Source organism: Accipiter gentilis, chromosome 8, assembly GCF_929443795.1.
Source record: "Accipiter gentilis chromosome 8, bAccGen1.1, whole genome shotgun sequence".
Classification (NCBI taxonomy): Eukaryota; Metazoa; Chordata; class Aves; order Accipitriformes; family Accipitridae; genus Astur; species Astur gentilis.
The window spans coordinates 40,060,774-40,085,544 of NC_064887.1; the positions used below are offsets into that span (position 1 = coordinate 40,060,774).

A 24,771-nucleotide genomic window follows, 5' to 3' on the forward strand; every position below is an offset into this window, starting at 1 on the left:
TATGGACATCACCAAGGAGAGGGGAGGAGGTCTTCTGGGTTAGTGAGGACGATAGGGTCAGGAATTTGGACAAGAGGAGTCTGTCGTCTTTTTAGCTGGCAGAGTAGGGGCTGTATTTACCACTGGAGAAGACCTGTTGCAGAGCTCTGGTTGATCAGTAACAGCTGATCCGCTCATGCCGTCCCTCAGGCGCAGCACGCTCCCTTCCAGGCAGGCATCAGTCTGCTTTGGAGGGGACAGATAGGGACAGAAGAGAATCTCCAGTTGCTGAGGTCTCAAGGTTCAGGTTCATGCTGACACGTGCTAAGGGGGGACTACACACAGTGACCCATGTTTGTGCAGACCTGACTCACTGATGATGCAAAGGCAGTTGTGTGTTGTGTTTTTGAATGGGCACAAGCAAGGAGCAGGTGCTGATTACAGGGTGAGCTGTGCATGAGGAGGAGGGAAAGTGATGAGTGGATCCACAGAGGTGTCCAACACAAAGCTGTGAAAACAGGTAACACACCCCAAGCCATCCTCCTGTCCTCAAACGCTGACATCCCTAAGCAATTTCTGTGTCTGGAAGGTGTACCGCTGTAAAACTGCTTTGTTTTCAATTGCCTGAGACGTAACTCACACCTTACAGCACCCCATCTTTGAACTGCCAATATCTGGGCATGCTCCCATTGACTCGTCTTACCGGCCACACGCACCATCACCCCAGCCTGAGGGCAGGCAGGCAGCATGGCTCACCTCACGCATCTCCCATAGAGGGCATACCACTGAGCTTCAGGCTGAGTTGGGGGGAAAGTCACCCAGGCTTAAGTTGTTGGATCAAAGGGCAAAACGGTCCATTTTCCAAAACATGCAGAGCCGTGAGCCGCCAGCAGGGCCAAGCACGAAGCAGCTGGAGCCTGCAGGGAGCAGCCCGGGCAGCTTTGCCTCAGCCTGGCCAGGAGCTGAAATCCCTGTCTTAAGCAAAGCCATGTTTCATCCCAATGGCTGCATGAGATCCCAAGGACCCTTGTCCTGCCATCAAAAAAATCACAGCGAGGAGAAAGCAACTTTAGGAGAGAAATGCCACTCTCTTACCTCCTGTGTCAGAGATCATCAAAGGACAGTTTAAAGGCCAGGTTTTCAACTCTGTGTGTCTGTGCTGAAATTGTGCTTTCACCTGAAAAGCCCTCCTGAAGTCAGCATGAACATTGAATGCTTGGAGCAAGGCAGATGGCCCCGCTGCTGAGGCTAACATTGAGCTGCTCATGTGTATGTACAAGGAGGTGGAATTGCTGAATTGCAGTATGTGGCTGTGCTTTTCTTAAGTGTGGTTATAAGCTAATAGCATAAACCATCCCTGCTCTGCAGATGACCTGGGTGAATCATAGACAGGATATCCAGTTTAGCTCCCCCACAAACCACAGGGATCTCTCTAAGGGCTTCTCGCCGCCCCCTTTCAACAGGCTTGTGTCACGTCCAGCACCCGGACCTCAGAGCTCGGTCTTTGGGGTCAGCAATGGGGCAGTTTTCAGACTCCTGTGATGGTCAAGCTTCATTGCCGAAGGATGCCAGGCCAGTGGTGGAGCCTCCTGCCTCTCGTGCTCTGCAGAGGCTCCGGGTTTAAGTAAGAACGGCCCTTTTCTAGTGGTACATGGTTTTCAGGCAGGACGTGCTTTCCCCTCCTGCTGCTCTGCCCCACGCCGGTGGTGACCTCCTTCTCCCCATCCCACAAAGCCGGCAGCCAGCTGGCTTCGCAGGCCGACACTCGGCTTTCCGCCGGAGCCTTCGCCAGGCTAACCTCACAGTACCTCGCTTGTGTTTGAAAAGGTGGAGCTGAGCCAAGAGCAACAGAGCCTGGTGCAGGAGGAAATCCCCCGGCACTCTGGAGATGGGGACTTCACTGTGCACACACTGCCCCGATTCAGCTTTCATGGCAGGGAGGGAGAGGAGGAGAGACCTATTATGGAGGCAGCATTCACCCCAGAGAGGCTCTCCTCCACAAAAGCCCAGCAATAATGCAGTTATGCAGGTGGTGCCTTCCATGCAAGGACCTCAAGATGTTTTACAGAGACCTGCTTCCCCACTCCTTGGCCTGGCAGATCAGGGCTTCCGTCCTTCTTGCATAGAGGGGAGCTGGTAAAGTGCTGTGACATCCAAAAGACAGCACTGGTGCAGAGCTGGTGGCAGGACGGGGGTGCTGCTGCACCCAGAACTATGCTTGCACACAGGGAGTGGGAGGACAGCCAGGTAACATGGGTTTTAGACTTTTGGGATACTTCTTGTCCTCCTTGAGCAATGCCAGGAATGTTTCTGTGCCTCGGTTGCTTGCTGGTAATGTTCAGCTGATAGCACACCCACATTTCTTGGAGTTAGGTGAGATTCAGTGGCAGGAATTGTTACAGCAATGGAGTTTCTACTTGAATCATGTTGGGCTGCAAGAAACTTTTTAGGTTGCTCAGGTCTTTTAGGTAGAAGGTATCCTTGCTGTGAGGATAAGATCAGCTGCAGCGGAGAGCTCTTGCAAGCACCTGGTGGGTTTGGCTGCTCATCCTGCTGGGTTCTGCTCCTGCCTAGGTGTCACTGTCTCACAAGTGGGTCCACTCACAGAGAGCAAAGTCTGGGCTCACAGCTGAGATTCATTCAAAGAATAAAATAAGGGAGAACAACAAAAAACAAATAAGGGAGCAGAAACAAGATCACCTGACTGAGGTGGCCAGTCAGAGGTGTAAAAGGGGGAGTGATGCCTGCGGGGCACAACCCAGGTTTCAGGCGGCAGAGAAAGGTTGTGGCTCCTGCTGGTTACCTCACTGCTAATCAGACTTCAGATTTTAAAGATTCAGTGTGTTTCTCAAAAGCCTCTTCCCTGAAGCTCTGTACCTGAGTTTTCCAGCTGGTGATAATGGTCCTGAGCTGCTTTCAAAGGTTCTTTGGTGAGGTTGAAAAGTATACGAGGTAGTTCTCACTGCTGAGTTGTGCTGCTATTTGAAGGTATGGTATTTAAGATCCCACAGACAGCTCTCAATTAGACTGAGTGGGTGGAATAGGAAATAACTCATTCATAATTTTGCAAGGAAAGACTGTGATTTCCAGAGGACTTTGGTGAACACAGATGTCCGAAGGCATCCACCACCATCTGTCTCAGTTTTTTTCTGGTCTGTAGGTTCATATAGTTCAGTGTTTGTGCTTAAGTGGAGGATTCTTTCACATTCTCAAAAGTATTTGTCAGTCCCCAGAAATTCAGTGGTTAATCATCAAAAAGCTCATTATGAGAAGCCATCAGTATGTCACCCAGTTCTCTCTCCACCTCTTTTATTGCCTTCTGTCTCTTTCCTTCTGCAGCATGGGGTGATCGTCGCAGATGAGGAGGAATATTTCATTGAACCGCTGAGCCCGGGAGCCAATGTCAGCACAGGCAGCGAGGGCAAGGGCAGCCCCCATGTCGTGTACAAGCGATCATCTCTCCAGTACCCACACATGGATGCAGCCTGTGGCGTGCTAGGTATCTGTACCCGCCAACACATCCTCAATCCATCCCAGGGCAGGCTGGTAAAGTCCCAGTAGACCAGGCTTTGAAGGTCCACACTGCTCTATATGGCAAAGAATCAAATCTCCTGCATTCAAGAAAGTTTTCTGTATTTACTTTTACCCACGTTAAAGATTTCTGGTGGCTTGGTCTTTGGAAAGTTCTTGTACTCTCTTCTTCGCAGCAAGGCTTTTAAATTTGGAAATAGAGCACGGAATAGAAAAGAAAAAGCTGTGTCTTATTGTTCTTAAGAAAAATCCTCCCAGATCTGGCCGATTTACAAGGTATTGAGAAATCGTAGCTTATGCATGCTCAGCAGAGATTTGTCTTTGGGTTTTAGTCACTGAAGATTGTGTCCACATGGAGATATATATGCTGCTGTTAGAGAGCAGGTGGAAAGATGCCTTGTAGGGTGGGATGTGGGATCTGGTTAGTCACAGTGGGCTCTAGGAGATGTTTACAGAGGATGACAATTGCACATCTACCCCATTTCTATGCTTACAAGCCTTGACTTCCTAAAGGACTCACACAGGTCTGCACTGGCCTCTCCCCACGTGCCTGTGCCCTACTCATCCTTGCTAGCAGTCAGTCTGCGTCCCAGAGCCTGGCTGAAATCCCCGTCCCTTGTGAATGTGCAAAGTTTCTCCATCTACCCAAAATGTTGCATGTACACAGAATGCTGCTCCGTCAGTTTACAGAGGCTTCCCCTGGCTCCGTAAGGATGAGAGGAGATGCCATCCCTGCAGAGGGGCCAGCTCACGTTTTATGGATTAGGGTTTGTGGAAGCAGAAGCAGAGCTGTTCCCAGTTGGTCCTGGCAGGTTTGTGTGTCACTTCAGGATGTTCATCCAGTGCCCCAGTGGTGACGCTTGACCAGATGAGGAGTCACTGCTGGGAAGGAGTGGAACCTCTGGAGACACTGGGGCACTGCCAGCCTGCTCTGAGCAGGCTCCGAGTGTCCCCAGACCTGCCAGCATCTCTCAAGTCAACTTGTGCTTCTCTGGCCTGGCTCCTTCTGTCCCAGCTCCCAAAGTCATGTTGGATGAAGCGCCAGCAGACTCCCCTTCTGCTGACTTTTTGCCACATTCCCCAGCTTCCAGACAAAAGTTAGCTAGTTCCTAATTGCTTCTTGGAAAGCAAAGACCATGCAGTGGGAGCCACAGGCCAAATACAGTTCAGAACAACCACAGCGCAACTGGCCCCAGCAAAGCCACCCTGTCCCCTCGCCCCGCAGGATGGACCTGTCCCAACCTGCCCAGCACAGCTGGGTCCTGAGCACCCCCATGAGCTCCCTCTGATCAGCCGGAGGGGCCGGAGCTGGTAGGCTGTGGGGCTGCCTGTGATCTGTCCATCTTCACAGTCTTGCTGGATGTTTGATGATCCAGCATCAGAGCAGAGGAGGGGGATTCAGCCGGTTCTCTTGACAGGGCAGGAGAGTGGTTGTAATCTCCCAGTCAGGTCTCCTACCCTGTGGTGGTCTCCAGGCCATGGGTTTGGAGCTGGTGGCCCTGCTGGGGACATCTGTAGGGTCAGGTCAGTAGCACTTGAAGCCTGGAGCAAAGTCCTACAAACCTGCTGCTGCTTTGGAGGCTGCAGCCATTTCTGTGGAGGAAAAGCCAAGTCCTAAATTCAAGTCCTGGCAGGAAAAGGAAAGAGGAAATGATCTGCAATGGCTTTATTTTCAGATTATGTCTGTGTAGTTTCTAAATCCACACTGCTCTTCCCTGTGACAGAGGTGAGGGCAGGGTCTTGCAGCATGGAGGCAGTGAAGTGTTGTGTGGGGCTGACGCAGCAGGACGGGTGCACACCTCTGTGGGCAGCAACTGGGCAGCAATTGGGCAGGAGGGCAGCCAGGATGCCAGTGGGGCCGACAGGAGCACAGAGCCAGCCCTGAGCTGCAGTAGGAAGAGCTCAGCAGATCCAGCCGATGGCAGTGGGGGCGTTTGCTGTGTCTGTATGTGGTGCATAAAGAGCCTCGCAATAGCCTTTCCTTCCCTGAAACCAAGCTCATACTGTGCACCCATCACCTCTGTGTGCTGCTGAATTGCTGCTGGAGGACAACAGAAAAATCTTTTTCCCTCCTCAGATGAGAAGCCCTGGAAAGGGAGACACTGGTGGCTGCGGACGCTGAAGCCTTCCCCTCTCAAGCCATCGGGCAACCACAGCCAGCGAGGCCAGCTGCCCCTGAAGAGATCCGTCAGCACAGAGCGCTACGTGGAGACCCTGGTGGTAGCTGACAAAATGATGGTGGGGTACCACGGGCGGCGGGACATAGAGCAGTACATCCTGGCCATCATGAATATTGTAAGTGTTATAACCACATCATGAACCTTGGTGGACCCCAGGGGCTCACACACCCAGCAGCAGAGAGCAAGCAGGAATAAATCCTGTTCGTCACCCCGAATGTCTGGGTTTGGCAGAGGGTGCCATGTGCTTTTCCTGCAAGAAGACAGGAGGGATGGGAACATAGTGGGGAAATCAGATCTGTTCCAGGATGGCAGTGGCTTCTCCCCATCCCCAGAGCAAGATGTTTGGGTCAAAAATCCTGACATGCTGCTGCTGCTCATGAGCAGTGATACTCTGGAGCCTGCAGGGACTCTCTGTTGTATAGGGGAGGCACTGTAGGAGAGGTAAACTCTGGCCTGTCTGACCATGCTACAGGCCAGATCTGGACTGGGAGAACAAAGCCCTTTCTTTGAACAGCATCTCTCATCTCAAATTAGCATTGCAAATAGGGCCAGCCAAGCTGAGAAACACATGGGAAAGCATAAGGACAGTGAGCTCTCACGCCTGGGGGCTGATCAGCATGAGAGGTAGGGAGAAATACCCTCGTTCTTCCATACCATGCTGCCTGTGTCTCTGGGTTACTGCAGAGGAGCTTCCTCTGCAGCATCAGATTTGGGTCATTGCTGGCGGCAGGATACCAGGCTAGATGCATTAACAGCCTGAATTGGCCATGCTGAATCCTCCTGTGAGGTGAGATAGGCTTGGAAGTTATCCATCAAACCACTGAAAGCCCCTCTGTGATGGTTCTTTGTCCTGTCCTCTGCAGGATCTCTTTTCATGGCTTACTCTGTTTGCATTTCTAAAGCAGATGCCAGATTTTAAAACAATACTGTTTCTAACTGTTTCATCTGCTCTAAAATACCCATCATGTGGTGGCAGATTTCTGAGAGATGCTGTGTCATCCCCTGCTGATGGGCAGTCAGCAAAGCTTCGTCCTCGTGGCTGTGTAATGCCAGGACTGTGGGCTTCCCCACCTGAGCTCCAGGCAAGGACCAGGTGCTGTGGGATGTCAGCTTCACTGCTTGAATTTCCCCAGAAGGAGGCACTGAGGTCTGAACATGGTTTAGGAGGCTCTGCAATCCAAGTGGTAATGTGGAGTCCCATACACATTTCTGCTTTCTAAAAAAATGGTGTTCAGACCCTGCAGCCCACGCTGACGAAGCAGCCCTGTCTCCCTCCACCAGGTGCCCAGCACTTGCCAGCTCACCCACCAATTGCACTGTCACCCAGCCAGTGAGCTCATTTTTAAGACTCGTCTTTTCTTGTTTCTTGGAGGTCAGGTTGCCAAACTTTTCCAGGACTCGAGTCTGGGCAATATTGTCAATATCCTGGTGACCCGGCTGATCCTCCTCACTGAGGATCAGGTAAGGTGGGCTTTGCTGAGCCACTTCTGTCCTGTGTTTGTGCTTCCTTTGTGGGTCTGTGTGTTCCCCTTGGATGTCACCCCCGATAGGTCCCCCCAGTGCAGTCTGCTTCGTGTACCACATCCTCTCAGTGGCAACTGGGGACTGGGTTCAGGCTATGGGTTGAGGAGACCTCTGGGACTCTGAGGACTGTCTCTGTGGTAAGGTGGCTTTAGGGAGGTTTAAGTAGCTTTAGTCCTCCTAAAGTCTTCCTTTCCCATGGCCTCCATGAAAAGGTGGGGGCATCTGGACTGGAGTCAGTGCTCTGCTGCCATGGGAATAGGTAGTGCCTTCATATCAGAGCTTTCCTGGGAACACACTGTTATATTACTTCCATTCTAGCCCACACTGGAGATTAACCACCACGCCGGGAAATCCCTGGACAGCTTCTGCAAGTGGCAGAAATCCATTGTGAACAGGAATGGCAATGGGAATGCTATCCCTGAGAATGGCATAGCCAACCACGACACTGCAGTGCTGATCACCAGGTAAGGCTGAGCCTAGCCCTGGCAGCACTGTCTTCATTGGGAGTGTCCTTTGTGCAGTTGTCCTCTATCTCTGTCCAAGTGGTTCATCCAGGGCTTCCTTCCCACGTGCTCCCCCACCACAAGCCGCCTGGCAGTGGCTGTCCCTCATGCTGGCCACTTGCCGGTTCCCTTGCAGCGATGCAGAATGTTGCAGTTGAGATAGTTATCATCCTCCAGTGTCTTCCCTCAGTCTTTGTTGTGCTCTCCAGGAGCTTAATTTGCAGCCACGGGTATTTGTGCACCAAAAGTCAATGGCGTAGTGTGTACAGCAGTGTTGGGCCTGTGTGGGAACCCACCTCAGAGTCGTGGAGCATCGGTCATCCTACTGAAATGGAGAGCCCCATCTGCCCTTGCTGTGAAAGATGGGGAAGAGGGTACAAGTGGGACGTGAGCATCATGAGAGTGACAGAGTGCCTCCAGCCAGTATAGGATTTGCATCACCTCATTTAGGTGCCTACATGTAGGGCTGAACTCTCTCCTTGGTAGCTGATGGACACCCTTGAAATAGTGACTTCATCCCAACTCCCTTAGGACAAGAGCAGTCCTGCCCTGCCTGTGTCTCTGCACTCCTGTAACAACGGTCTAGGTCAGAAGCTTAATGTGGATGCTGAATTAGACCTCCATAGTTGGGTGAAGGGGTCTGAACCTTCACATGCAGGACAAATAACCCCCATCAGAATAGGTGGGTGCTTGAGCCTGGAGCAGCAGAGGGTACAGGAGGGACAGTTGGAAGGGCAGATGGATGGTCAGAAGGAAAGAAGATGCAGAGAGGACAACAGGGACAGTGGAAGGGACAAGAGGGGTGGCTGGGAGGACAAAGGATGCTGAAGGGAGAGCTAGAAAGATGGAAGGGACGAAGGGTGCTGAGAGGCAGCTCTCAGCCGTGCTGCCGGCTGCTCCTGGGACACTGGCTCTCCAGTGCCCACATAAACCCTGCTTGGGCAGAGGAACAGCAGCCTGGGGAGAAACCAAGGGCAGTGAGAGAAAGGCCCCTCAGCCCCAGCTTTTCACCCTGCCAGGGCTGTGGCGTCTGCTTTTTCTTCCCTCCCGCCACACCTGGAGGAGGGAAGGAAATGCCAGATCCGAGTTCTTCAGCCTCCCACCAGATGTTTGAGCTAACCCGAAGCGACTCGCTGGGCCGGCCACGCCAGGCTTGGACAGCACCAGTGCATCCGGCCCCATCTCTAATAAATTCCCCGTCTCCCGATAACATCTTGCTGAGCTGTGGGCTTTTTTCTCTTGCAGGGACGTGTCAAACCAGAGCCTCCGAAGGCTTTAATGGTATTCACTCAAAACAAAGCAACAAATGTTTTTCACTCGTTTGGTTTTGTGCCAGGGGTGAGAGGTTTGGACACTTCCAGAGAGCGCCAGGGGCCAAAGGGACAGGAGCCATCACCAGGAACATGTTATGCTTAACCCATCATGTGCTTTCAGCTTGCTTCCTCCCCACTCTCATCCCCATAGGGCTGCCAGGGTCAGATGGTCCTGCTCGCCATGTGGGTGTCCCCCAGACCCGCACCGTGGTCAGCATGCTCAGTGCTCTGAGCCCAGCTCACACTCAGGTTGAAATGCACCTCAGGGCTAAGGAGCAACACCCCAACCCAGCTCTGGGGTGTCCCAGCCCAGTTGCTGCTGGTCTTCCCACCTGCCTGCCCTACGCGGATTTCAGTGTTAGCCTTGCTCCTTTCAGCCCGGGTTTTACAAAGACCCAAATGTTGGGGGAGCCTCACCTTCTGGAGAAGGTATTTGAACAGAGAGAGGGAGGGGAGGGCCCTGCAATTCGTCTCTGCAATTAAATGATAATATTCACTCTCTAGCCTAAACTCGTCTCTTTTGGAGCTGCTACCATGTTCCATTGCAAGGGTGCTGCATTTCAATTTGGAGGAGATTTTACTTTGCTGTCCTCGTTTAGCTTTTCCTTGTACACGGCTAACGATGTGCAAACAGTTGATTCCTTGATGCAATGGCTGGAAGTCGAGGCCAGGAACATAGGGAAGAGTCATCTTGAATCAACCCATATTGAATTTGTTTGGAAAATTCTCAGTAAAGAACTAAACTGAAAAAAAAAAAAAAATCACTTTAGCATTTTAATGAAACCACAGTGGGTTTTGAAATGGAACATGTTTTCAAACTGAAATGTTTTCCTTATTTTTCAAAAAAATTTTCAGAATTACATATTTGATTGATATGGTTTCCTGCAAGGGACCTGAGTTTACAGACAAGAGGCTGGCCCTGTCCTCTTTCACCCTGTGCTGCTGGGGCAGATCCCTGAACCTGGTGCCTCCCAGGAGAGAATTGGCCAGCTCCTGGGAGTGCACTGGGTGCTAGTGAGCAGAGTTGGACCACCCACCCAAACCCAAAGAGCTTCAAGGTTGTGATAGCATTGTCCCTGCTGATTTACCACATTTCATCAAAACCAAACCTCTGACCCCACTCAGCGCTGCCTCATAGTTAAGGGACAGAAGCTGTCATTAAAAATCCACAGTGAGTCTCAGCCTGGGGAGAGTGTTGTACAATACAGATCAGAGGCATCTTACCTGTTACAGTCGGTACTTTCCATTCCAGAAGTGTTGCATGAGCCATGGGCTGTTTTGAAGTGTTTTGAATGTGAACACATCAGTGAAATGTAGATGCGCTATTTTGTAGCCACTGACATTGTAAGTGTTCTTAATGCTGCCTTCTTTTCTTTGCAGATATGACATTTGCATCTACAAGAATAAACCGTGTGGCACCCTGGGTAGGTAGGATTTTGCTGCCCCTTCAGCAGCACTTCTCACTAGCTCACGCATCTTCGGAGCGTGGCAAGGGCAGGCTGTGCCATCCCCTTTCCTAGTGATCAGGCTGAGGGGAAGCACTTGCCCAATGCTACTGCGAGCACTGGCCATGGAGCCAGGAATAGGCCAGTGGTTTCCAGTCTGCTTGATTGTGTAGCCTCCTTACTTCTGTAAACACTAAAAGCAGCAACCCGGAGGACAGATGGGTTCTGGAACGCTTCTCTGTTATATCCCTGGGTCAGGTCCAGCCTGATGATTAAGAACCACTCGCATCTAGGGTTGGTCCATAGCCTAGTGGAGTATTCCTGGCTTAGCAGAGAGAAATAAGACTTTTTTGTGATGACTATAAAGGGAGTTCTTTATTTAAACTGCTAGACGTAGACAGACCCTGCAGTTCTCTCTGGCTGTAGCTCCTAATTTGTCGTGCCCTGGTCTAGACTAAGCAGTCAGGGAGGGATTGCTGCTCTGAATCACCACAGTTAAAAAGGAAAAGTTGGTGGATCTCTGACCTGATGCAACTGCAGATGAGGTGCCTGGGAGGGAAATGGAAGCCGGAGGTGCCATGATGGCTCAATTCATTCCTTTAACAGAGACTGTTCCTCCCCTGGCGCAGTGCAGTGGGCACAGCCTGTGTTGGTAGGACAGTGTATAGGCAGAGGGTTAGGGGAATCTGCTGCCGTGATTCAGGGGGATTTCTGCATGATCCAGCCCTCCAGATGGAGCCAGGCTGGATTCCTGATCATGGTGGGTGTCAGCCAGAACCAAGTGCAGATGGACAGGTTGGATCCTGGCTTACTCAGTTGTCCAGGCTGCTCTGGCCAGGTTTGGATGCCCAGGTGCTGGTGCAGCTGATCTCAGGTTCCCCCACCAGCAGTGCTGGTGGTGTGACGAGGACTTGCTCCCCTTCTGCACATAGTCTGGGGTTTGGATGTGAAATTCAGAGGATTTTGACCCTTTCTTAGCATTTCCAAGCCTGTCATTGTTAATTTAGTTGACAGTGCTGAGTGACCATGTGCCCACAGCCCATAAGAGCCATGGGTCCATCCCAAAGCCCAGTAGTATAACCAGTGGGAAGAAACTTGTTAGTGACAGCGGGCTGTGCTCAGTGTTAGTGAGTGTGAAACACATCAGTTAGTCCCCAAATACCACCTATGGCCCCTGCAAATGCTTTGTGCTGACTCTATGTGACAGCTCTGTCTGGCTTCCCTAGGCCTGGCCCCTGTCGGTGGGATGTGCGAACGAGAACGAAGCTGCAGCATCAATGAGGACATTGGCCTGGCCACAGCCTTCACCATTGCCCACGAGATTGGCCACACGTGAGTACTGTGCCTGCAGAGTGGCTGTCACAACGAAGGGCCCCTGTTGGTTTGTTCCTGCCAAAAGGAGCTGAAAAATCCTTCCTGTGGATGATCCAGATGTGTAAAAAATGCAGCAGCTGATCATCTCTCTATTACCTTGGTGATGCTTTCTAGGTTTGGCATGAATCATGATGGAGTCGGCAACAGCTGTGGCTCCCGTGGGCAAGAAACAGCCAAGCTCATGGCTGCTCACATCACCATGAAGACCAATCCTTTTGTATGGTCCACGTGCAGCAGGGATTACATCACCAGCTTCCTGGAGTAAGGAATCCATCTCACCTTGCCCTTCCTTCTACCTCACAACCAGTACACACCTGCAGCATCTCACAGTCACTTGTGAGCAGTGGGTAAAGCCAAAGAAAAGCCCCAAAGCACACAGCCCATGCACGTTCTGTCTTGTCTCCCAGCACCTCATCCTGTCCCAAGAAGCATGTGCATTCCTTCCTTCCTTTAGACTTTCCCATGGTTTGCTTGCCTGCTGAGGACACTAACCCCATTTACCTTGCAGCTGTGAGACCTTTTTTTAGGTTCCCCACTTCCAGAAATTTCACAAATAAATCAATAGCTCTGGAGGCATTTGGATGTTCCTGAAGTTCAGCCAGGAATTGCAGAGAAGAGTTGGTGTGGTGGGGAAGAAAGATCTGGAGACAGGACTGGGTCTGCATGGTGTAGGCAGCTTCTCTGGACACTGGGGAGAGTTTTCAGGTGTGAAGAAGCAGTGTGGGAGAAAGGGTTTGGGTTTTTTTTTCTAAAGCATCTTTAGCATTTGGGAGAAGAGATTTAGGCTCCTAAGTCCCAGAGTTTTGATATTATCACCTTGCCTGAGTCATGCCTCTGCAGCCTGAAAGAGCTTCTCATGCAGGGTTTAGACAGTCCCCAGTGTTTCTATCACGAAATGAGCAGTCAGGATCAATTTTGGTGAGGTTTTTGGTAGGATACGGGCACTATCTAACAGAAGGACTGGGTAGGACTTGAGTCATGATTGGAAGAAGCAAGTATGTGGTGTCACTGTTCAGGGAAGTCCCCAGGGAGTCTGATTACCAGACCTCTACTGGTGGACACTGCTGTGACACTGCTGTTGGAACGCTGCAAGAGAAGCAGCGAAGGCAAGGCTCCCCAAAGGGCTGCCGTCTGCCTCACTGTCCAGCAAAGCTTAGCCAAACCGCATGGCTCATCACCAAATCCCGCATGTGGTGGCTTGCGTTTGGCCACAGTAAAACCTGTCCCCCTTGCTCTTGACCCCTGGACATGCACCACAGCAAAACATGGACAGTGCTGGGAAAGCACCGCAGCGGAGGCTGCCTTGTCCTCAGGTAACCCCAAGGTATCGGCAGGGCTGGCAGAGGACGGCGAGTTCATGTTGTCCTTCCCCATGGTTTATGCTGGCCACCCCCACCTGAGTGCAGCCCCAGGAGCCTCCACCGGGATGGGGCTGTGGTGCACGCAAGACCCCAGGATTCGGGGCCGGGGGAGTGACAGGGGCCTTGATTTAGAGAGAGCTCAGAGAGCAGCAAGGAAGGGGGAGGGAAAGGCGTGTTCCTTGCAAAATTTGGACGCTCCTACAAAGCTCTGGCATGCAGAAGTACAGGCTTGGAGAGCAGGGGCTCTCCATGCTCAGCACCTCTGGTTGCTCTCAGCTGGGGCTCTGCAGTCACGGGATGGGAGGGCAGCCCCTCTGCCTACCCGCTGCCCACGGAAGGGTCCTGGGCACACGCCTGCCTGCATGCTGTCACGCTCTGTCTGCTGGCCCTGGAACCTGTGGGGACAGCCAGGCGCTGGCGATAGCACGCAAAACCCTCAGATTAAAACTTCCAGAGTTACGTAGGAACCAGCATGTGCTTCCCAGCCCTGAGGGCACAGATAGAAAGACTTCAGAGCACTTTCTCAGCAGCAGTTTCGCCCAGAGGAGGCTGGTAGAGTTATCCCCCCCACAAGCAGTCAAGCATGTGAGAGCTCAGCCCTGTGCGGAGCTGGGAGTGCCTGCTGCTGGTCCTCCACCGCAACACTCTCCTATAAGCCTTTCTGAGCTCTGATTCTCATTTCTTGTTTCCAGCTCCGGGATGGGATTATGCCTGAACAATGCTCCTCCCAAGCAAGACTTTATCTACCCAACTGTGGCTCCAGGACAGGCCTACGATGCAGATGAGCAGTGCCGTTTCCAGTACGGAGTTAAATCTCGCCAGTGTAAATATGGGGTAGAGAGCCTTCCTGCTTTACTATCGGTTCCCAGGGGGTGGAGGATGGGGGCTACAAGGGCAAAGGGCCGTGGGGCCGTTCCTTTGCTGCCCACATCGCTTTGCTGTCCTGCTTCAAATGAAGGGCACTGGCATGTTCCCTGTGAGCTTTTTGCCTTGCTTCCCTGTGAGAGGACAGAGGAAGTCGTTTACCATCCACAAATGTTGACCCCAGCTCAGTTTCGGTCAAATTAGTCCCATGGGAAGAGATCTCTTGCCTCTGCCTGATACCTTGGCTGCTGCTGGTCCCCAAGGGTTGCAGCTGAAAGCCAAGCTGCAGTCCCCTCATCCAGACTCCCCTGTCAGTGAGGCTTTGTACACACATATTTTTCATAATCCTTACTAGAAGTCATTATACTGCTCGCACAAACTTAGGAGGAGAAACATCTTTCTTCCAGATGAGGAGGGTCGATGGGCTGTAGGTACGTCTGAGGGACAGCTGCCCACCTAAGCCACCCCTGCCATCATGCTGCCATCCCCTGATCTTTGAATCCAGGAAACCACTGAAAGGAAAGGTTATTTCAAGAGAAAAGAGTCTTTCTGGATCTCAGCCTGACATTTTGCTGTTCTTAACCTACTGGACATTGCCAACTATCTGAGCATAGTGGTGAGGGGGAAGCATCTGCACTGAACTAACTGAACTCCTTAACACATCCACTTCAGAGAAAACAGAGGAGCCAGCAGTGAGATATATGGGCAGCTGTGTTGTCTGATGGACACACATGTATGTGTACCCATCCCAGTCCAAGCCCTGGAAAGCTGTGAAGGAGGAAACATATCAGACCACAGTTTAGTTTCTCTTGCAACCATGTAAATATAAGCCCAATGCTGCCATTGAAGTGACCCGATGTGAACTGAGTGTTCATCTATTTAGTATGGTTAAACACTAAACCACCTCCTGGTGTTCTCACCAGCTCATCTTGGTGAACAAAGGGCAAAGTTTGGCTCTCCCTGGTCCAGTGCTCTTTCAACATGGCCCAGGGGCCCAGAGCCCACTGTACATGGGGCAGATGCAGTCTCATGAGGCACCCAGAGCAGCAGCAGAAGTCTGGGTCCGAATAACATGTTTGTGGTATCTGATGTTCAGGTGCTACTGTCTGTGGTCTGTGCCCCTCCTCAGCTGAGCTAGAGGCCTTTCCACATTTACATGCCTGTTTCCCAGCTGATTTTTAACTCGGGCAGATGCTTCCTGTATATATACAAGGATCACAAAAGCACAAGATGTCCTTGTGATGACCCTTCTAGCCCAGTCTTGCGTGCTGTTTGGGAGAAACCCAAAGGGCGTAAGGGCTCAAGCATGTGCAGATAAAGCTGGGTAAATGTGTAAGTCCACCCATCCTGTGCCTTATATAAACAAACTCCAGGGTGATGGTGCAAACACAGCAGCATCCCTTCCTCCATGCCAATACAGAGCAGATGATTAATAGGTATAATGGGGACAGAGCAAACACATGTCACTGGTTGAAGCTGGGAAGTCCTCTCCCTTGGTGACACAGAGAGAAGAGGCTATACAGGAGCTCCTATTTCCCAATAGTCATGCTGGCTCTTCAAGAGCAGTATGGAGGGGTAGATGCCTTTTGAAGATGGGAAGACTTTCTCCTTTCACTGGTTAAAACCAGCTGCAGCTGGGCTTTGGTGAAGGAGTTGGGAACCAAAATCCCTTTGCGTCTCGGAGCTGCAGTCCTCAGCGCAGACTCCGCAGTATTTTCCTTTACTGGCTCACCCTGTGGCACTCTGCTATCACAACCCCAGGAACAGGAGGGAAGCAGAGAAATCCTGAGCTCATCTTTTTACACTTCTTCGTACCAGCACACAAGATTCCCAGTTGTTGAGTCAGTTCATCCTGCGGGGGTATCGGTTAATGTTTAGAGCACAGCCCTTGGTTGGTGGGGTGGAGGAATGCCTTGCTGCAAAGCTGAACCGAGCCCGGAGGGGTGATGAACAGGCTGCTACCTGACTGGAGGCAGGCAGCCTGCAGGAGCTGTCTTGCAGGTCATGCTGCCACAGGGGCAAGCAGGAGGCTAGGCAGTTGCTGTGCTGGCACCAGAGCATGCAGCACAGAGCACACCGGGTCCTTCAGCCCATGCCGCAGCATTGGTGTGCACCGACAGTGGCACCAGTGTGTGCTGGGAGCACATTAGCAGCAGCTGTGGCTGTTCAGGCTCTGGTCTTGCATTTCGAGATCGTTTCCTTCATTGACAATGTTTCAAACTGTTCAATACTTTCACGTATAGCCTAAGTCACAGCACACTGCTTTCTGAAATCAGCAGCAAGTTTTTCCATAGGCTTGTTTCAGTAGTAATAGGAGCGGGATGGTGACTAGCAGGAAACTCAGCTCTGGATTTTAGGTGTTGCTTTGCAGTTTGCAGGTGTTGAAGTCCAGCCTGGTTGATTTAGTGGCAGAGCTGTTTCAAAGGGCCTGGACTTTCTGATTTAGCAGGTGTGACAACTTTGCAGAGTCTCTGTTGTGAACCTAACTTTTGGGTGGGTTCTGAAACAGCCAAGAGAAGCTTTTTGTTTGCTCATGATTTGAGAGGTCAGGATGGGCTGAAAGCTCAGGATCTGTGGCTCAGGAAACCTCCTGGAAAGAGCTCTGGAGTCCTCAGCCCAGCCCACTTTGTGGACCCAACTGCACCTCGCAGAGCCAGAGAGCAGAAGTGCCCACTTCTGGAACTGCTGAAGGGCTAGCTCAGATCTGGTGTTATTCTGATTATTCTGAAAATGGCTCTAAATCTTCCAGAGGAGTCTTCCCTTTTAGGACTGTTAGGGTGGCTGCAGATTGCCAGTACACAAGTCAGTCACGCTGTGACCTGCAGTACATTCCTGTAGCAGGTGACAGATGTGCTGTGTTGATGCTCCCAGGGAGTCCCAGCTTCCCACAGAGGCAGATCTGGATCCATGTGGCGGATCTGGACCCATGTGATATAGGGATGCTCATGGCAGGTGCTAGGAATCGGGCCTTGGGCTTGGCCTCCACTGCACAGTCCCAAAAAAGATAACATCCCTCAGTCCTGAGGAGAGGGGTCAGGTGGAGCACAGCAGGATTAGCTTGGGCCTCACCGGGATGTCCAAGGAGATGTGTCCTCTGTGGCACAAAGACCAATTTTGGCTGTGCGGGCTGGCTTCGGAACCAGCTCTGGTACCTGAGCACAATAGAACCTCCAAATCCAGAGAACCCCAGCCACAGGAGAGGTGCTTAGGTCTTAGTCCAGAGAGGGGAGCTGTCAGAGGGTGAGCTGTCAGTGGCCTTGGGGTGACTGCAGCTGGCAACACCTTCCAAGATTTCATCTCATTTTCCCCCCACCATGCTGAAAACACTCCTGTCCCTGTGTCCCAGCCCAGCTGGTGCTTCTCAAGCACACCGGAGTGTTGCTGCCCCAGCCTTGCAGCCCCTAGCACAAGTGAATCCTAACCTTGGCTTTGTTTCTTTGTCTCTTTCTTCCTCCCTCCCCCTCTCTCCCCCCAAATCTTTCTCTTTCCAGGAAGTCTGCAGTGAGTTATGGTGTCTGAGTAAAAGCAACCGCTGCATAACCAACAGCATCCCTGCTGCTGAGGGGACCATATGCCAAACCAACACCATTGAAAAGGGGGTAAGGAAGCTCAGGGCACCACAGCAAGTTGACAGTGAATGGTTGAATCCCCTCCTCCAGCGATAACTGGGATTATTGTTTGCATTGGTGGGCACGGTGTTGATTTAAGAGCACCCACCAGCCTGTCCTCCCCTGCCTCCCAGAACCTGGAGCCACCCCCACCCTCCTCGCCAGCACGAGGGGAGGCTGGGATGTGCCAAGGAGCACAGGGGTCCGTAATTGTCCCAAAGTACAGATCATCTTGCATATTGCTGGAAATGCAGAATATGAAGTCCCTGGTCCAGTGAGCTTCTTGGTCTCACCTAGGAGGCACAGTAAGGTGACCTCAAGCAATGCCATATGCTGTAGATGAACATCTTGTTCTCAGGTCTGCTGAGGTCTCCTGGCTGTCGTGAGAAAAGCAATTTTCGCCCTTTTCCCCAGGAGGGACAGTGGGTTTATAACATGCTTTCAGAGGAACTTGTGAAAAATTGCCTTGCAAGGCTAGATATGATGAAACCTTCATTTTTCAGACTCAGTTGAGAGAGGAGTGTAGGATTTTTCATCACCATATACTTTGAAAGTGAATATTGACTTGATTTTTCGTACCGCTTTGATCCCTGCACCTCCTACACCCGTTTGCGCCAATATAAAGCAAGTGTGTAGCGCTGTTAAAACAAAGTGCTTTTGCAAACCAAGTAATAATTGGGACAATGGAGAATTGGGACTGGGACTTTCTCCATTAAATGGGCATGTGTTTTTCCACTAGAGGAAAAATAATTCCTAAGTAATTAAAGAATAATTTCAAATTCTTAGGAAGCTGGAGAAGCTGATGTGCAGGAAAGAGGATGGCTTTGACAAATGCATTATTCTTTGCAAACAGTTATCTTAGTTCTGCTGGAAATTAGGTCGAAAAGGAGTAGGTAGCTCCTGGGGCTGAACATTCCTGCTGCAATCAAACAATCCCCTGATTTACCATATACAATGGCAATTTTTTTCTACCAGTTATCTTTTTTTACCAGCTTTTCCCACTTTTAAATATCTTTCCCCCCCCCCCCCCACTTACTAGTTGTTTTTTAACCAAAGTTCTTCAAAAGTCTTAAGAGAAGTGAAGTGACAAGCAGTCACAGCGCCCAGGACTCATGGGAGCTATTCCCAGTGAAGATACTGACTCAGTTTGAACCCCCAGTTACCTTCCTGTGCCTCTGTTTATCCTTTGGTATTAATTCATGCTTTAGAAGTGACTCAATACCCTTGGGTGAAAGAAGATGCACCTTTCTATTAAGCTTCTGCACCTTCACCAGCTGAAGCTCCTGGCTGGTGGCCCCTGCGCTTGCCAGCCAGCTGAGCCCTCAGACATCAACCCTTGGCTGGAGAAGCTCTCTGAGGTGTTCCCTGGCTTCTCCCTTTCTAGCTGGGGAAAGCAGAGGGAAGGATCAGGGCATAGAAGCTATTTAAGGTATGCAAGATTAAAGGAGAGATAAGATGAGTTTCTGAGCTCTGCCACCCAGCTGGGGAAGCAGTGGGGGGGGAAGACTGAGCCAAGCTCTGTTGGGTGGTGCCCACATCCCAGACCTCTGGTAGTTTCTTCCTCCCAAATTCTCCTTTTTTCTTTTTTTTTTCTTTTTTTTAAACTGATTCCCTGTGGTTGTTGTGGCTTCACCTGTTTTACTCCAAGAACCCATAGTGAGTGACTTCAGGCCTGGATCTGGTGGTAGTTTCTGCTGCCTTAGGGGTGCCCCCAGCAGCCTGGCTGCTCAGATAGCAGGTTCACTGTCTTGCTGGCTCCTTCCCTGCCTGTTTTGGTTTTCTTTTCTCTTTTTTTTGTTTTTTTTTAAATTTTCATTAATCTAGCACTTGTTACACAGGTTATGATCAGCACACCCTGTGAGGATGCCTTTCATTACGCATCCTCCCTCCCCACATGCCCCCAGCTCATATCTGGTCTCACAGCCAGCACATGTCTGTGATTGCCGCAGGAGAGCGAGCCAGGGTCTGCTCCCAGCAGCCAGGGTGCAAGGTCAGAGCCCATCGCTGATGCTCACAGGAGTCCTGAGTGCATGGTAGGGTTTGCAGGGGCTGGTCAGGCTCCTGGGTCCTGCCTGCAGAAGCAGCAGCTCCAGTACCTCCAGTCTGGAGCAACAGCAGGAACACCAGAAAGGCTGTGCCTGCAGAGGATCTCCTCTGCATGGGTCCTCACCTTTGGAAAGGCACTGGTGTGCAAGGAGGTCACTAGCTTAGTGTCCTAGGAGGTCATGGTTCATTTTTCCCTGCTGGCTGTGCTGCCCATGGAGAGCCTGGCTCAGAAAGAGCTGGGAGAGGCCGTGCCAGCAGCTCCAGGGTGGGTTATCAGCCCCTGGAAGGAGCACACAGCGGTTTCTTCCTTCCTGGGATTATCTCAGCCCCTGAGGCATGGTGTCCGGCACCGTGCCCAGAGAACGGCAGCAGGTCTGGCAGTGTCCTGCTCCTTGCATCACTGTTGACTCCAGGGGGTGCAGGACGCTTTCCAGGTCCAAGGGAAATATTTCATAGGCAAGTTTCTGTGAGCATCTGTCACCCAATAGGATGGGGGCAGGCAGATTCTTTAAGGATCCTCAGCAGAACAATGACACGACAACATTGTTATTACAGTCAAAACTTCATTTTAGTCTGGACCTTTTGCAAATCGGGTCATTTTAACATATTAACCACAACTTGAGCTCCAAGTACACATACAAAACTCACTCCATCCTGGGAGGGAGCAGCTGGCAGCAGAGGTGTCCGTGCCCCCCAGGGATCCTGGCCCTGCTGCCCAGTAGCAGCAGCTCCAGTCCAAGTCCCACCTGGGACTCACTGCCGCATGCTTTTATAGGCAGTGAGGTGTGTGCTTTTACGTGTCCCTGTTCATGTGTCACCCTGATTGACCCAAGTGCCCAGGACCTCTTTAGAGGAGAAGTGGGAATGTGACCCACTTGCCCATGGCTGTCTTCCTCACATGATGGTGCACTGGGGTTTGGGGGGGAGGGGGGGGGGGCACTGGTCCCACCACCCCTGTGAGCCCCGAGTACACAGTGTGTGCAAACGGTGACAGAGTGACTCAGAGGAGAGGGTACCCAGGGAGAGGAGAATGCCATCTGCAATGGAGAAGTTGGCTCCAAGGCCAGCACAGCTCTGAGTTCGGATTTCACAGGATCAAATCGGATCGCAGCCCTGAACTGGCTGCCATGTCTGATGGAGGCTCAGGAGCGCTCTGGGAGGAGGAGACCTTGTGCTCAGGGTGTTTAAAGCTGTCTTTCCGCAGTGGTGCTACAAGAGGGAGTGTGTGCCTTTTGGCACCCGACCGGAGGGGGTGGATGGTGCCTGGGGAGCCTGGTCGTCCTGGGGAGAGTGCAGCAGGACATGCGGCGGAGGCGTATCGTCATCCATTCGCCATTGTGACAGCCCACGGTAGGTGTACATGTGTGTGGTTGTGTTGGCATGGCCCTGCCTTGTCCTGGCTGTACAGCATCACTGTTCAGGTCAATGGGGAAGGCAGCAGCCAGGTGCCTGTGCAGCTCTGCACTCAGGTCCTGGGAAGATCTTGACTCCCGCACACAAATCCCATGTCCTGCTTTCACAGCAGCTAGCTGCTCTTGCTTTGGTGTTGGGTCTGCAGCCACAGACCCAAAGCCACTTGTACAACTCCACTGTACGCTTGCGGCTGAGCGTGTGAAGTCAGCTGGGGCACTGCGCTTCTGCAGCAGCCCCTCCAGGCGGGATCCATCCTTGCAGCAGAGCAGGGTTGGGAAAAGCCATGGTGCTCCTGCAAACTTGGGGCAGCCACCTGCCACAAATGTGGCTCACTGCCCTAAGCTGGTTCTCCCCTCTTGTTCTTGGTTTGGCAGGCCCACAATTGGAGGAAAGTACTGCCTGGGAGAGCGGAAACGGTACCGGTCCTGCAACACCGATGTGAGTACTGCCAGGCTCGGGGAGAGGGGCAGCGGTGGGCTAGCAGGGCTTTGCCAGTGGGGCAGGCAGCGCTGTGTCGCAACAAGCAGGTGGGGATGAGCCCTCTCTGCATGGATGTGGGGCGTTATGTGCAGCTGTGGGACCCACAGGAGAAGGCAGCTGGGTAGGGGTGAGCCACGCTGTGCCGGCAGCAATCCTGCAATGGGGAAAGCCAAACAGGACGATGCACGCCTGCACCAGCTGCGAGCTGGCTTAGAGGGCGGGTGGGCGGTACGTCCCTGCAGGGCTTCGGCATCAAGAAGGGGCCTGGAAAGATAACAAGGCAAAGGAGGAGAGATCAGAGGCTTCCAGCACTGACATGACAGCGATTGCCTCTCGCACGCTGCAAGTGCAGGCCTGGTCAGGTGAAAGTGGCTCACAAAATGCGGTATAGCACCCTGCTTCCCAGGGTTAAACCTCAAGGGGAGCAGAGAAATAGCTGTGCTGCAGGGAAGATCAATGAAGCTTTGGACCTGGGAAGTGGTAGCTTTAACATCCGCAGGCTGGTAGTGAGGAAAATAAATGGCTCCCCATTGCTTCCCCTGGGCTTTGCACCTAGCTTTTAAAGGATTGCTCACAAAAGCAGGTGTTGCATCTGCAGACAGACAAGCTGGGGCCCAAGGGCTCATGCCATTCATCTTCAAAGTGTTTAGCTTTGCAGGAAGGATGTTCCTGCCATACTGTAGCAGTGTCCAGTTGTCAGAGCTGGTGTCCATTTCCTTGAACTGCTGGTGTTAGTTGCAGCTGGGAGCTCTGTAGCAGCTTCTGCCCTCCTAGCTGATAAGGCAGGCTGCTCCTGCCAACACACTGATTGCTGGCTGTGTGGCTGCAGGACTGCCCGCCGGGCTCCCAGGACTTCAGAGAGCTACAGTGTGCCGAATTCGATAACGTCCCCTTCCGAGGGAAGTACTACACCTGGAAGACATACCGTGGAGGTGAGTGCTGGGACTGGGCTGAGCATCCCTTGGCTCAGGCGGAATTGGCTCAGGGCTGTGCATGGCTTTGCTGTCCCTCACTCTCTGCAAGGACAGGTCTCATGGTCTGGTGGGCAGTTAGTCACCACCTCCGCTAGCCCAGTTCCCGCAGGCTGCCCACTCCGTGTTCCTGGGGCGTGCTGCCTCCCCCTTGCACGACTGCAGATCGATGTGAATCCCTCCAGGCGCCTGGCCCGTGACCATCCTGCCGTGCCCCCCCGTGCTGGGTCACTTACCCCTGTACTATTGCCTTTTAACTTCATTGCTCTGCCAGAAACAATCCTAGCAGCATCGGAGCTGTTAGTTTCTTTCCTCAAGTCTGTTTCCTTAACTGCTGAGGGACCAAAGAGGAAGACAAGAAAAGGGAGTTGTTAGTGTCTGGTACCTGATGGGGAGAAAACAGGGCAGCCCTCTCTGCACAGGCAGGTAAAGCTTCCAGCTCCTGCACGGGCGGAGGGGATGCGAACTGGTGGATCCTCAAAAAAGCAGCGCTCCCTTCTTCCCCAGGTCAGTCCTCCTGTGTCCTGCACAAGTGTCTAGTGAGGAAAGGAGGAGAGAGGAGGCTTCTGTGGCAGAAATCTCTTAATAATGAGAAAGAACAGCGCGTCTCCTTCATGTAGTTAATGAACTTGACTGGGGAAATCCTTCACAGCTGTGTAAATAAGCACACCTCCCAGCGGGGCTCCTGCAGCTGGAGCAGATGTGCTGAGGCTGCAGGGGATGGATCAATAAAAATGTAATAAAATTGCAAAGCAGTAAGTCACACAAAGACCCCAATGGATGCCAAGGTAGAAGACAGCCCCGCAGGCTGGATCTGCCCTTGCTCAGACCTCTCTCTTCCCCAGGCATGGCCCAGTGGTTTGAGTCCAGGGGACAGTTGGCCAGTTGAACATCAGCCCTTGAATTGTAATCTGGCTCTGACACGGATTTTTGCTTTGGCTTTCAAAAAAAGCCCCTTCCTCTCCCTCTGCTTCAGCTTCCTCTTCCATAAAATAAGGTGATGAAACCTGTCCCCTTCCCAGGAGGCTGTGAGCGTTGGCATGATCATGTGTTGAAGGGATCTGGGAGTGACCTGTCTCAGTTCCCCAGGTTGTCTGTGGGTAATGGTCATGAGGAGCCATGCTGTTTGGCAGTTATGTTTTGTTTATTCAGTGTCAAAGGGTATCACTGTCTTCCTCTGAGGTGGCCCAGGTAAGGAAACCGAGGCACATTCACTTGAGGAGAGAGGTGCTAGAAGCTGCAGCTCCTCAGCCTGTTCTGGGAGCCAAGCCCCTGGCCAGCAGAGTAGCCATCTCCCAGTTCTCAAGAAATCATGTGTGCTGACACCCACCTGCCTGGGAGCTGTCAGCTGGGATTAGCAGAATCAACTCTTCATGGCATGGGCTGTCCACACTGGACCCTCAGATCAGTTGGGACTGTGGAGGTGGTAAGGTGTCATCACTGTTCCCCTCCACCTACGAAATTCTTTGCCCAAATCTGGATGCTCTGGTCAGGATAGGAGAGACCTGATTGCAGCTCTTCCATACGTAAAGGGGGCTTATAAAAAAGATGGAGAGAGACATTTTACCAAGGCCTATAGTGACAGGACAAGGGGTAACAGTCTTAAACAGAAAGAGGGTAGGTTTAGAGTGGACATAAGGAAGAAACAGTGTATGATGAGGGTGGTGAGACACTGAAAAAGGTTGCCCAGAAAAGTTGTGGGTGCCTCATCCCTGGAAGTTTTCAAGGTCAGATTGGACGGGGTTTGAGCAACCTGATCTAGTGGAAGTTGTCCCTGCCCACGGCAAGGGGTGGAGGTTGGACTAGATGGTCTTTGAAGGTCCCTTCCAACCCAAACCTCTCTGTAAGTCTATGACTATGACTTTACCAGCATGAGTACTTGCATCTTCACTTTCCTGCAGGATTTTGTGATACTTGGTGTCATTTGGGTGTCAGAGGCACATGTGTGGGGGAGGGAGGGAGTGTCCCTTGCACCTCCACCGTCTCCATGTCATAGATCAGACCCCCAGGGAACAGCCCCCTCTTGTCTTGCCTTTGCCACGGGTGTTTTGCTCTCAGGACCCATGTTTTCTCCCTGCAGCCCCTGTGCTAGAAGGCATCCCTACCCCAGCATTGGGGAGGCAATGAGGGCTGGCCATCATCTCCCTCCCTCAGTCCCTCCTGGGCTCTTCCAGTGGTG

General features: G+C 52.0%; 1 protein-coding gene across 2 annotated transcripts in view; it reads left to right on the forward strand.

Annotated features, from left to right (window-relative positions):
• Positions 1 to 24,771, forward strand: part of ADAMTS10 (ADAM metallopeptidase with thrombospondin type 1 motif 10) — a 62,308-nt gene that overhangs the window by 23,369 nt on the left and 14,168 nt on the right. For both annotated transcript variants that reach the window (XM_049808594.1, XM_049808593.1), the window contains exons 5-16: positions 3,319 to 3,478; positions 5,588 to 5,805; positions 7,068 to 7,151; positions 7,533 to 7,678; positions 10,411 to 10,454; positions 11,702 to 11,807; positions 11,964 to 12,110; positions 13,903 to 14,044; positions 17,566 to 17,673; positions 20,933 to 21,078; positions 21,516 to 21,579; positions 22,451 to 22,553. In XM_049808594.1, the coding sequence (XP_049664551.1) occupies positions 3,319 to 3,478; positions 5,588 to 5,805; positions 7,068 to 7,151; positions 7,533 to 7,678; positions 10,411 to 10,454; positions 11,702 to 11,807; positions 11,964 to 12,110; positions 13,903 to 14,044; positions 17,566 to 17,673; positions 20,933 to 21,078; positions 21,516 to 21,579; positions 22,451 to 22,553 (1,468 nt within the window). The remainder of the gene's footprint in view (positions 1 to 3,318; positions 3,479 to 5,587; positions 5,806 to 7,067; positions 7,152 to 7,532; positions 7,679 to 10,410; positions 10,455 to 11,701; positions 11,808 to 11,963; positions 12,111 to 13,902; positions 14,045 to 17,565; positions 17,674 to 20,932; positions 21,079 to 21,515; positions 21,580 to 22,450; positions 22,554 to 24,771) is intronic.